The sequence below is a fragment of the Leuresthes tenuis genome, unplaced genomic scaffold, assembly GCF_036924035.1.
Source record: "Leuresthes tenuis unplaced genomic scaffold, fLeuTen1.0.hap1 SCAF_10, whole genome shotgun sequence".
Taxonomy (NCBI): Eukaryota; Metazoa; Chordata; class Actinopteri; order Atheriniformes; family Atherinopsidae; genus Leuresthes; species Leuresthes tenuis.
In genome coordinates, this window is record NW_027325364.1 from 29309795 (window position 1) to 29323483 (window position 13689).

General features: G+C 42.1%; 1 protein-coding gene across 3 annotated transcripts in view; it reads left to right on the top strand.

Annotated features, from left to right (window-relative positions):
• The window catches only part of oxr1a (oxidation resistance 1a), a 146589-nt gene that overhangs the window by 70183 nt on the left and 62717 nt on the right, over positions 1-13689 (top strand). For all 3 annotated transcript variants that reach the window (XM_072394876.1, XM_072394878.1, XM_072394879.1), the window contains exon 3: positions 1956-2152. In XM_072394876.1, coding sequence (XP_072250977.1) covers positions 1956-2152 — 197 coding nt within the window. The remainder of the gene's footprint in view (positions 1-1955; positions 2153-13689) is intronic.

Genomic DNA, 13689 nt, shown 5'->3' on the forward strand with positions numbered 1-13689 from the left:
TAGGTGAGAACATGTATAGAGCTGGTGTGTGTTCACGTCTCATCTTCCGTCTGACTGCTTTGGTTTTCCGTGATGTTGGGAAGAACACACACAGTGACGGACAGCATTTCCACTGAGATTATGCATTTTCATAAGCCAGTTAGGTTCTGTGTCATGTGTGGCGTTCTGGTCCATGAGGGGATGGGCTCTCGGGTGAAATGGCCAGAAAGATTCTGTTCGCTTCAGCAGTTTTGCTGGAATGATTGAAAGTGTGTGTGAGCGAGCGCAGAGCTGGGAACCTTGTTTTGCTGTTTCAGGGCTTTTTCAGGCTAGTGACAGCTAGTGTTCCAGGAAGTATCTTTCACTTTCTTCCTCTAAGTTTTTGCATGAGTGTCCAAGCATTTTTAAGCTTTCTGCGTGAAGGCATTTTTATGTGTGTGTGGGTTACTCTTCTTTCAGTGTGTTCTCTCAGACCTAAAGTCTGTAAGTGGATAGATCTCCTGCTGGTTGTTTGGGGATTACCTGTTGGGATTAGCTCAGTTAACTCAGTTCTAAATGTAAAATCCAAACCCAGAATCTCATCAGGCCTTTAATAGGCTTTGCCTTGTTGTTGTGATTTGATTTGACCTAACTGAGCAGGGCTTTGATACGTTTTACATAAGCAGTGCTCTTCTAAAGGCGGTTGCTGCCAAAACGAATGTGGAAGGAATACATTTATCATTCTACCAGTATCAAATTTTTTTGCTACTTTGACTCATCGAATATCGCCATGGGAATGGTAACCTCAACACTCAAGCACTAACATTGAAAACAACCATAATAAGAGGTCATCACTAGGGATGTGCGTCTCTTACTGGACAATTGAATGCAAATTTAGATACAAGGGTTGTGGTGCGATTCAGGGATGATATAGTCTTAAAGAAAATGATGCCGTCTGTCTTGGTTTTAAACTTTTTTTGTTTTGTTTTCCATTATAAATAAATACTTATTATAAGTGTAGCTCTGGTTGGCTACCTTCATATAGATTTATTTAATATTTAATAAAGGACCAGGGAGTCATAGTATTTTTGGTTCATATCACAGAAAAAAATGCGTTTGACTTTGTTCTTTAACTTTGATACAAATCTGGAAGGCAAATCTGTCAGTTTAGCAGTAGATCTACATCCCAAACTTTATCTATGGTCATGATATGTGGGTGGTGTCCAAAAAAACTCCCCCTTAGGTATAGGATAAGGACCTCCGTTATCAAGGCGAGGCTCAGAGGGAGGTGTTTCGGACTTGTCTTGCCGGGTGGAGCAGTTGATGTTTCTGTTGGTAAAATGCTGTCTCGTTGGTCTACCCATGGCTTTAATGTATGTATTGTGTCACCAAAGCTGTCGCCGTCGACCACACTGCATGTAGTTACTTAACTTGAACTAAAAATGAATCAGCACATCAGGAGTTTACAGCTAAACCACAAGTGGCTTCATGTGACCAGCCCAGAGTTTTTTATTTTTTTAAAATTATTACTACAAAAAATACATTACTGTTTACAAAATGGGATTAAAGAAAATAATTTCGAGCACGACAGTGCAATTGCTACAACTTTTAGCACTCTCTCCAGAAAAGTCTCAGCCCCTGACTCCTGCTGTTTAATCCCTTTGTGCAGTCAACAGCTCTGCAGTGAGAGAGCAGGGTGTTGCTCATAAATTCAGCCTCAAGAAGGGTGCGATTAACCTATTGATTCTTCCTCCTAACTTATGTTCCGTTTTGAAAATTGTTTTGCATGATCACACATCCGTGACACAGCACTCTGGCATCAGCAGCCTCGGATGGAAATGTGCTGAGCTTGCCCCTGACTTTGAACAGTGAACATCACTCAGTAGTTCTTATCAAACTCCCTAAATAACGGGTAAATGGTGTAGTTTACATTTGTATGCTGGTATGATCAAAACCATAATATTTTCTTCCTCTCTGCTTTGCTTGCCCCTCTGTAGACTGAAGCAGAAATCTCAGTCGGTGGATATTGCCAGTCAAGGTTTCTCCCCGACTCTGATGCCAGCCTCGCCCCGCAACAAGGCTCCTCCACCTGTTGCCAAGACAACCACTGGCCTCGCGGTGAAGGAAAACAACACTGCCAACTCCCAGCTGCGCAGTCCTCGGTGTGGCGAGCTGAAGAGAGGCTACACCATAGGTAACCGACGTGGGGCTGATGTGTTTCTGATCTAAAGCTAATAACGTGAAATTTTCAGTGTATCAACTGTGTTTTTATTTTTTAAGTTTTGATGTGCTGTTACCCAGCTGTTGTTATCCTTACTGCTGTATCTTCTTATAAGGAGCTTGTTGTCATTCTCTGTACGCATCTTTGTGTGAAAATACCATCTTTAAACTGTTGGTACAAATGTCTCACACAGCTAAACTTTACCACATCACCATCACAGCCGGCTCTCCCCGTCTCTCAGCTCCTAATTCATTTCCTGCCTACACATTCCAATTACGTGGCCCAGATGAGATTTACTCCTGTGATGAAATCTATTTTTGGCAGTGTTGATGTGGGAGGGGTCGGGTTACAGATTGCTGCGGGCCTTGATCTGTGTTGGAGTGTAAGTTTCTGGTCGGGGAGCGAAGCACGCTTTGGGGAGTCAGCTTCTCAGAGATGATGAAATGACTTTGAGCTAAACTAAATCTGAACTGATGAGTGAAATGCATCCCCGTTGCTTTCGATGATGCGATTCAGTTTGCAAGTTGTGCAGGTCTAAAGTGGGAAAGAGGAGGTAATGTACACGATCCTGCTGAAGCTGATCATTCAGGGCCAATGAATTTTAGGAATTTTAGTGAATTTTAGTGTTTTTCGTCGTGTAATTATTCTCTCCATTTAATAAAGTACACTTTAGTTTTTTTTTACTTTATATCCTGTTCGGAGGGCTGCAAAGAAGAAAAAAATTTAAAAACGGATGAATTCCCCTCTGCTAAGACGTTTTTCATCTTCTTTCACCTTGTCCATAAGATGTTTTTTACCTGTTAAAAGCGATGCCGAGCGGGGCCAGGGGGGCCGTAGATCGTAGAGTCAACAGAGCAGGCTGTGTTATCTACAGCCCTGCGGAGATGTAGGCAGGGACATGTTGGAGTATTCATTGATCTCTATTCACAGAATGCCGAAGAAGATGGAGTCACACTCTTTAACAGTGAACTTTAACGATGAACACAATGTGAGAGGTATGGAAGTAAAAGAAAAGAGGGAAAAAAGATAAATGAAGCATTGGCATTTGAATACCTCAGTGTCTGGTACTTACTGCCTCCCAGCAGACAGCAGAGGATTGCTTGTTTACCGAATACTTTACTTAATGTTTACTGTTCAGCTCACATTGCATTGAGATTTTTTCATGTAACTGTATCTGCATGCATTAAGAAAGTTGTTTTTAATGAGAGAAAACAGATTTTTTCCAACATCTGCGCTGGTTCTGAGTAACACATTGATACATTAAGTCACTGAAAAAAGTGTTTGTTCAACTAAATTCCTGTATAAATGTGTACAGGCAGTTATTTACACTTGTACTAGTATATAGTTTTAATGTTTCAAAGTGAAGAAAGTATGCTTTTGCTCAACACATGCTCAGTATGACTAATTTTACAAGACGAGGTGAACTTGTAACTGGCAGATTTACTCAGACGTATCTTTCGGCTTTACATTTTTTCTCATCAGATATGAGTAGAATACTTGATACTTACCAAACAATGGTAACAAGTCGCTATAAGATGGCTCCCTTTTGCTACTTAAATTACCAGGAAATTACCATCTTCATGCTTATCCAGCAGTTTATTTGATTTATTTCACTGCATGTCCTTGAGCGTACAGCGTGCAGATCGGTCATGTAAATCAGAGCAGCAGGCTGTTCTGCAGGGTGAGGGCAGCGTAGGGTAGGTTGCGAGCGATTGTGTCAAAATGGGGTCGCAGTGTGTCACTGAGTAGGCAGGAGCTGGTTGAAGGTGTGTGTGTGTGTCCGTCTGCTGGTGTCACATGCTGATGAGCTTTCTAGAGAGTCATCGTTCATTGACTCTGCTCCTGCCAGCCAAGCTTCGACCCGGGAGCGGATTGATCCACGGTCGTCTGTATCAGCTTAGTGGGTGATAATCGATAAAGGAAATTGTGGGATAAAAGGCCAGGTGAACTGACTGTTGATATTTCAGTCAGCCCTTATCATCCATTAGCCATCCAGTGACTGCTGTGGGCTCTTTTTAGAAGCACAGGGTCGGAAGTTGCAGCCAGTCAGCCATTAAATGAAAGGTGACTGCGCCTTATTGTGCTTTTATGGCTTTTAACTGCAATGCAACAAATTGTGCGAGCTTTAAAAGCATGAGTCATAGGATTTTTATCATTTGCCCCGGCAAGCATTGGCCTAGATAAACCACAATCAGAACAAGGCCTGGGTTTTCACCATATGACTACAGACATGATGCATCTGGCATTCGTCAACACTGTTGTATCCCATAATGAGACATTGATTAGTGACTGTCCTGTCTCCCCACTTCCTGTCTTGATTGGATGCTCTAAGCATAGCCCTGTGGCATTTTCATACAGTCGGACCCTGACCAGGCTGCTCCTACAGGGCTGATCGTGCTAATTTATTTTAATGGGTTAGTAATAATGTGGCAGGCATCTTGCTGTGCTTGTCTGCCGAGCTTCAGACAGACCTGTCATTAGAGGCACATGGCACAGTCACAAAAGACATTTTAATAACCTGGCCAATGAGCCTCCCACCAGGGTGACGATTGATGGTGTTGATGGCCTTCTTCCATTAAAAGCGCTACAGTCATTTCAGTGTCCTTTGACACAGAATGAGGAGGAGTCATTGCTCACGGTAAAGCAAAGCAAAGTGGCGAGAGGACGTGGACAATATTTACACTGTCGGAGTGACAGTCCCATTTCCTGTGTTTATCTTAGAGAGTGATGTACTTTAGAAGAACGTTTGGGATCATTACAGCCCACTCAAAGCTGAAGAGAAGAAGAGAGGAGAGAAAATAGAAAGTGGGGAAAAAAACTGGAGTGAAGGGAGGAAAAGTAGATAAGGAAGCAAAATCCAATGGAAAGAGGAAGGAAAGGAGATAAAAATGAGCGGGAAGAGGCAAAGAAGGGAAGAAGAGGGAAACAAAGGAAAAGAAAACAGAGGACCTGTGGGAAAGTGGATTTGGGCAATCCAACTGTGCCTGCTTGCAGTCATTTATCATGTTGCTTTAGAAGCCATGCTGCTAACACCTCACCAGTGAGATTGGATTTGGGTGAAGTTGGGTGATCAAGCTGGAGGTTGCAGCCAAGAAGAAGCGGAAAAACATAAGAGAAAGTATTATTACAGGTGGCAAGTTGAGGGGAAGCAAAGGACAAGGGGAAGAAAAAAATGATGGAGGCCAAATGATAGGAAGGAAAAGGAGAACGGGAGAGGTGAGAAGAAATTAATGCAAAGGGCAACGAGTGAGATGAAAAAGAAATCAACAAAATACAAAAGAAAGGAGTGAAAGAAACGAGGTAAGGGAAAGGACAAAGATGAAAAGAAAACAAGATTTGATGAAGGCAAGGAACTGAAGTAATGAGAGGAGAGGGCATGGAGTGGAATTGGTGGGCCAGATTCCAAAGATGATGTGACACATGACACCAGCTATCCCAGACTCTGAGCGTTGCCATCTGACAGCCTCTGCATGCCACCACCACGACTGACCTTTGCTCTTATTGCAGACTGCATGCTTCTGTGTCTCCATTTTGCAGGGCTGACTCGTGCTCTCTGCACCTATATACAGCACATGTGGGTCCCCATTCTGTTTGCTTTGTGTTAACTATATGGAGACGGAGTGCACACTCACAGGCAGGACATCCTGCAGATGTCTTCGTATGGGTGCCTTCACAGCATGTCACTGCAGCTAAAAAGGGTCGGCCTCCCTCCACACCCTTATCTAATTTCTTTCAGCCTGATGTACCATTTCTTTCTCCTCTCCCACTCCCCCCCATTTTTCACTGTCCATCCTCACACTCCTACACTTGTTATCCTCTAATGTATTTCCAGTGTGTGGCAGGGGGGGGGGAGACAGGGAGACAGGTAATCTGTCTCAAGGACAGACGGACAACATCAACAGACTGCTGTAAACTGTGGCGCCGACCTTGGCTGCTGTCTTGAGGAGAGGTTTGTCATGTAATGCTTTTGTCTGAAAACATCTAATGAAACACTGATTGTTCGATATCAAACTTTTATTAAAAGAACTGTATTGGGTGTACATACTGGAAAGCGGCTCAGTCAGAGCTGTTTTAAAGTTAGGAATTCATCATGAGTAATTTCTTTTTAACATGGAAAATTGTGTGTCTGTGAAAGAGAAATAATTCAAGATTTGCTGTTCTTTGCTACCTCAGTGGGGGTCATGATCTGCTAAAGCAGCACTGCGGTCTGTAGAAGCTGACACAGGAAATGCTGATAAACAAGAGGGAGCGACCTGTATCGGCGAGCCCTAACGCCCTGAGAGCGTCGGATCCCACTGCCTGCTGACTGATTATTCTCCTGCTAGTTATTCATTGGATTTTCACAGCAGGGTTAAAGAGGGGACAGACCACCAAGCCTGGCTTGGTGTGCAGTTTTAAGAGAGCGGCCAAAATTCCATTAGCAGGTGTTCAATAGATCGAAGGGGGTGTTGGGCTGGGTGTAAGTTTGCTGCCCCATTGCTTCAGTATTTCAGATTTCTTTTTCTTTTTCCTTTTTGCTGCAGCACTTGTCCTTCAAAGGGTACTTTTATAGCTCTGGTGGCAGCTGCAGTGTTGTGCCACTATATGGCAATAGGAGCTAATCACTATGGAAGTTGACAGTTATAGCCGGCGCCGCAGGCCGTACACCCGTGTTGCACCCTCTCAGTGTTTGATGCGATTGTCTCAGGTGGCACATCTCTAGTGTTTACACATCCGGTTCGTAGCCATGGGGGACGATTACACACAAGCCGCTGTGAGACAACCACAGCTTTTTTGTTGTTGTGGGATTGAGAGAACTTGTATATCTGAAACCATTTTCAAAGGTTTTCTACAGTTTTTTTTAAAGCATGATTAGAATATCCATTTGCTACTTTCATTTGCTAGTCAGATATGCTGGGCAAGACTCACGTGACTGCCATGCTTCATCTGAGGAGGAAAATGTCCTCCATCAACTCTTTGCATTTGCTTGTACTAATTTGATGCCCTGCTGAAGAGTGATTAAGAGTTCAAATTTCATGGCTCCATAATCACTTTTCTACTGAAGGATGTGGAGAATAACCCTTGCTCACGGTATAAAAACTTCTCATCCATATAGATGTTCTTTGCTCTTGAGTTTAGGTTACGGAACTCTGCTGTGTGTTGTCCACCTCGGTTGCGCTCATTAATGGCGAGCTGTTTGGAGCACGGCAGCGTCTCACCTCATGTGAGTGTAATTTACAGTATGCACATCTGAAGGGTTTTTAGGTCTAAGCTGCTTATCTTCTCAAATGGCAGTATTTCTGCTCTCCTTCTCATTAAGAAAGACCAGATTACGTATCATTCGGTAGATGGCCTCTCGCACTGAGCCGCTGGTGGACTGAGTGTTTCTGCAATCCCAGCAGCTCATACAGAGTGAGATATTTCAGGAGTTGTATTGCTCCAGTGAAGCTCTTTTTTTATTTTTATTTTGCTTCAATAACTCAATTCAGTGCGTCTTGTACTGCACATATATTATGAACACAGCGCCAAACGTTTAGATGGTACCAGGAAAGACTTTATTTGAGGTGTCACTCATTTTGATTGGGGAAAAAATAAAAATAAAAAAGCTTGTGGGAGCAAGAATTGAGGCATTTATCTATTCTATTTCCATAACCCATCAAAACATTGTAGGTGTCCTAACTAACAAAGTTTGGCTTATTTGCTGTTCTGCTGCTTTACAAGCTAAATTTGACCTACTCAATCCCTACTCAGTCCCTGCTCAATCTTTGTTTTAAAGGGTATTTTTTCCTCATGGACTTTGAAATTGAAATTCACAAAGCCTACGTACAAAATGTTTAAAAAAAAAAAAAGAATAAGCCAACACAAACTAGGTTTTTTTTCTGGCTCAATTCCTCAGAGTCACAGTCCTCACTGACCTCACTGGATATCATTCAAAAACTGGCGCATTGGGAAATTATCAAAGGAAAAATCCAAATGAGCAGCTGCTCTGATGCGTGACAGTATCAAGATTTTACATCTTCTTCCTCGAACAAATGTGGCAGATTGGTCCAGAGATGGGGGTGACTGTGAGAGGGAATCACTAAAATGTAGAGGAGACAGGGAGAGTGAGAGCTTTTGGTCACGCTCTGGTAGCAGCACCCACGGCCATGCCACTGTACTTTCGCCAGCCGTGCTGCTTCTGTGCGCCGAGATAAGCCCGATCCGTCTTGCCTTGGCAGTGCAGGCTGGTCTCGTAGCACCACCAGGCAGCTCAGTCCCTCCACAATTCCAGAGGAGGGTCTTTTTCTCTCACTCTCTCTGTTCCACTGCCTAACTTCCTCTCTCCTATCACTGTTGAAGTCTCTGGCTTTTCCTTCCTTTTGTTTCTCCATCAAGGTTTGACACGGCTTGTTTGCTAGCAAGATCAATATTTCCTCTTCTTAGCAACCGCTGAATGAGCACCAACATGAAAGTAGGTGGTGACTTGCCTCGTCCGTCAAAACATTTTGACTTGCACAGAGTCTGGACAAAAGAAAAGGTCAGCAGTGTTTAGTATTAAATCAATTACATGTGCAAAGTCTGGCAAGTCAGATGTTGTGTATTATAAACGAAATAGGGTTTTTCTCTCTTTTTCTTTTGGTACAGACAAACAAGACATTTACAGTACTGTGGAAAAGTACTGTAAATTTCTTTATATCTTGCTTCCAAGCAGCCAAAGTTTATTGTGATTTTTTAAGTGGTCTTGGGCAATAGTTCTCCAGGCTTTCTGGAGGTCTGTCAAAGTTTTCCTCTTGACATTGGCTGCTTTGTAACTCATTTTCAGTGAAAATCAGTGAGTATCTGACCATTTTCAGTGGAATGTGTATTTTCATTTTGTTTGTTAAGTAATTTAACACTTATTTGTGAATCTTTCTGGCATTAAAAAAAAGGCACCAAACTCAAGGACTGAAACCGTTTTGTATCTATACATAACAAGCAACTTTGCAACGAACCAATCTTTGATTTATCTTCATTGTATCTTCGTGCACTTTGTCACTAACAGCCTGACACAATGAGTCATTGTTGATTCCAGTTTTTTTTTTTTGTTGATTCTAAGAAAGAAAAAAAAAACATGCCAAAGAACACAGTTTGAGTGACGTTAAATATTTTTGGCATATCTCAGCATGGTGTGCAGCGTGTCCTTAAAAAATGTGAGAAACCTGGACAAATGGAGAGCAAAAGAAGTGGCAGGCCTAAAAAAACAACAACTATCTACCGTAAATCAACAGTATCAGGAAGTCACGTCCTTAAGAAATACTGTTCACTGAAGCCTCATCAGAAATGGTCTCCATGGAAAGGTGGCTGTAAAGAGGCTATTCTGAAGGTCAGGAAACAGGGTGAAAAGGCTGAGCTATGCCGAAAGACACGAGAACTTGACTGAAAATGTTGCAACAGGTCTTATGGAGGGATGAATCCTCCCCAGAGCTTAGACCATAACATTAATAAAACAGTGTGGGATCATCCTGACAGAGAAAGTCAGCCAACATCTAACGAAGAGCTTTGGTTGTATTAAAAAGCCTGACAGAGGCTCTCTCTGTCTGAGGCCTTATTGTGTTGCATTCTTATATGAAACCCCAGCTGGAATGAAAGAACATATGGTTGTCTCTGGTTCCATCAATCTCACACTAATCAGGCTGCATCTGAAGGAAAATTCTTTTATGAATTAAGTTGGTTGTCCATTTAGCCCGATGTCAGTCAAAATTAAGTTTCTTGTTGTAATACTTAATTGTCAAACAGAACGAATCACTGCTGCTTCCACAAGTGTTTAGTGTTCAGACAACCTAGCAACAAAAACCACCATGTGATCACAACAGGGGGTCAGGATCTGCGTTTGCTGTGGGATACAAGCAACATGGATAACAGAATCGCTGCTCCTTGGCCTCAATGTCATGAAGATCAGTGTAATGTGATAATTGTGTGACATCTATCATTTGCAAATGTCTCCTGAGACAAAGAATGTAGTCCTGAATCAATACTGGTCTTTTAAGCGGCTCTCGTGTCCTTCGCATTTTCGAAAAGGGACTATTAGATCCATCTCAAGTACCTGTTTCAAGGGTACCAAATGCAGATTTTACTCCACTCTGCTGTCATGTCTATGAGTTAGTGTTGTGTAGATCTAAATCGCTACACTGACTCACAGCTTTGCCAGAGGTAAAGGCCACGGAGATTTGTAGCAACCAAGGCCACTATTTGTTTTTTTTTCTTATTCCTCTTTTTTTATTTTTTCAGCTACAAAATAATTGATGTTTTCCTCTGCAGTGCAAGAGGGCAGTATAAGGAAAGAGGCTGAATTTACTACAGCGCTACTGTTAAAGCTCCGTGGCTCGGATTTATTGGCCTGCCGGTGTAATTGCGTTGACCGGGAGTCTCTTGGTGGCCCTCTCGTTGGGCTCAATTTATAAATGCCACCGAGCCACTAATCCCACTGTTTCCCTACTTAGTTTGGACATGGCTCTAGCCATCCTCTGGCTGGGATTGATTACATATTGCTCAAATGAAGAGTAAGCAGTTTTCCTCTGTTGAACGCCTGGACTGGCCCCTGCTATTGATTCATTCTACAGCAGCAGGAAAATAAGATCTGCCACTTCACATAACTGTTGATATTTGTTTTCTCTTTAGCTCATGAATTTATGGGCTCCTATTTAAAGGGGAGGGAAAACAGCTCTGTGTTGCCTGCCTTTAATTTGCAAACTACAAACAGACTAAACCATTTAAGGGATGACAACCAGTGTGAAACATTGTCAGAGTCAATATGGCGCCTTTGAGCAGCAGATAAACCATAACACAGTTATGGGTGATACTTACATAACAGTTAATTACATTTACAGAGGCGGTAGAATGATGAAGTTGAAAAATCAGGCCTCTGTCTGAAGTTGTGTTAATATGGACTCATAATGATATCCATTATCACAAAAAGACTGTTGCTTATGTATTAGTACATGCTTTGGTCAAAGTACCACATGATCACAGCACCGCTGCATCTCTCTCTGCCCTGTTTTCTACAGCTCTGTTCATAGCAGCCACTTTAAAGGGGTGATGTGAGCCACCTGACCCCAGTCCACCCCCCCTGAAAGTCTTGTCTCTTTGAGATCAGTCCTACAGCTTCCTCTTTCCATGCAGATATAAATTTGGACACAAATTAGAACTTGATAACCCTTACAGAATGTTACCACTATATTAGAGAGCAAACGGTCCCCGACTGGAGAGCTCACACTACAGCTACGACATCTCAAAGTGATGGGAAAAGACTTGACTGGCTGTTTTGTTCTCAAACACTTGCATTTTCCTCATCTGTAGTTCAGACACACCACAGACTGAAGTAATGCCACAAATTTCTGTGTGGGAAAATGGTCACAAAAAGGTTCAATAAACTCTGGTTTCCATTCTCTTTCCATTTCTCTGTTTAAAGTTTATATTGGCTGACTTTAAAAAAAACTTCTGCGTATATATGAGCTACTCTTCACAAAGTTGCAATCTGGTGCTCCAATCAATAACAAATGGGAAATTGGAATGTCCAGGTTGTATATGAAGTGCTTTCTGAGGTTAAGAAAAACAACAACACAACTGAGTGGCTCAGCAGAAGTGCAAATTAAAATGTGTGAATGGCTTAGTCTTTGAAAAAATAGAGTTGTTTTTATATGATTACGAAGTCCTTGCAAATAAATCATTCAAACAATAAATACGCTGACAGACGCATGCTTTGAGTGCTTTTTATTTGTTTTCCAGCATCTTTTGTCCTTGCAGGTTTGAACCCACTCCATAGAGACTAAAGACTTGAAAGTTTGTTTCAGGCTAAAATGCTTGGACCTAAACCTCAAACATGATCCCAACTCCTCCACATCCATCTTGAGCACTGCTCCCCTCCCTCCTCCCACTTCGCCCAAACTCCTCATACGAGGAGAATGAGGAGGCTTCCGGGGCCACATTTGCAATGCACCGGTTTATCCAAGAAGAAGAATAGCTTGAGGATAAGATTTAGCTGGCCAGCGCTGTTCGCCGTCTTCTCCACACGGGTCACTGCTCTGGAAATTCACTGGATGGCAGAGCTCTGGAAGACTGTCAAAAGTAGCGTAGCAGCAAAGGCGACATACATCAGGTTTGGATGCTAACTTGTTTGTTTTTTTTCCACTTTGGCCACACAAATTATCACTGGAGGCACAGCTGGGAAGAACACGTATGTTGGCTTTTAAGGGAGGCGTGCTTGTCTAATTTCCAGTGGCGTGGCTTTATTTTAGAAAACTTGTAACTAAAATCTGTTTATCCCTTTATTTCAGAGGCTTTAAAAAATTATTATACAGCATTTTTTTTATTTGGTCAATCTAAAAGATAACGGAATTAAAAGGACAACACATTGATCATACTGTGTGGTGGACGCTGGGGCATGGCTGCCAACACTTGGCGCTGTTTCTTCATGATTCCTCACTTGCAGTGTCAGAGTCGGCAGTTCAGACATTACAAAGCACCGACTGTGGCCGTTAATCTGCCCTGTTAGTTTCACTGAAGGGTACCGGGATGTCATCTTTTCCGGCACACTTTCTTTTCTTCTTTTTTCTGCTGCCCTGATCACTACACAGGACAGGATGTTGGGTTGGGTGTCATACAATCAGTTCAGAGTTTGACTTGACTTGCTTTAGATTAGTTTTTGAAAGACCTGTTCACATATTGTGAAAAATATTAAACACATAAAGTGTTGTCAGGCTTTAGTTGTTGTTTTCATTGGACTTATCAGTAGAATTCGGAATTAAGTTTTTTCTTCATATCGCAGGTGTGTAAACAGCCCTGTTACATACAGCTATAGGTGTATTTTAGTTTTTAATGGCCGGCGCGTCTCGTTTTACATTTGTTCAAGTTCAAAAAGCATTTTTTATGACACTACAGTGTCACTTTGCCTCTTGTTTCCTTCTGTCTGAAACGCTCCATTTTTAGCTTCTGGTTCTTCATGGCCCCCTTCCTGAAAGGCACAGTCTGCTCTGATTGGTCATAAATGTTGGAGTGCACAAAATATGTTTAATACAATTACGAAAACACAGAAAAAAATCAGTCCTATCAAGTTAAGTGACCTATAAGCACAACATTACTCATTAAAATGACCAGTAAGCATATAAGTAAAAATGCCTGTTTGTGGTTGTAGAATGAGTTCTGGACACTTTCAGGGTTCATGCATTTAACTTTGGACCCTTGAGTTTGTCTTTACAAAACCAGGTGGAGGCACAAGTTAAACTACAAACATTAGCTCGTGCCACACTATAGAGTGACGTCACTCTCCTTACATTAACGATGCAGTAACGATGCAAAAAACTAATGACTTTGGAAACTTCCTTATCCAGCCCTGGTCTTTCAAGGCAAAAAAAAAACAGGTTAGACGTTACTAGAGAGTTGCCAACAAATCGAGGTTGGTAAAGAAAATCTGAAGCTCAATTCTTTGTCAGCATCATCTGGAGCCCCTTGTGTGAATAAGACTCACTGAAATTCTGTCAGATTGTCACACAACCCTACAAATGGTGACCCTATTA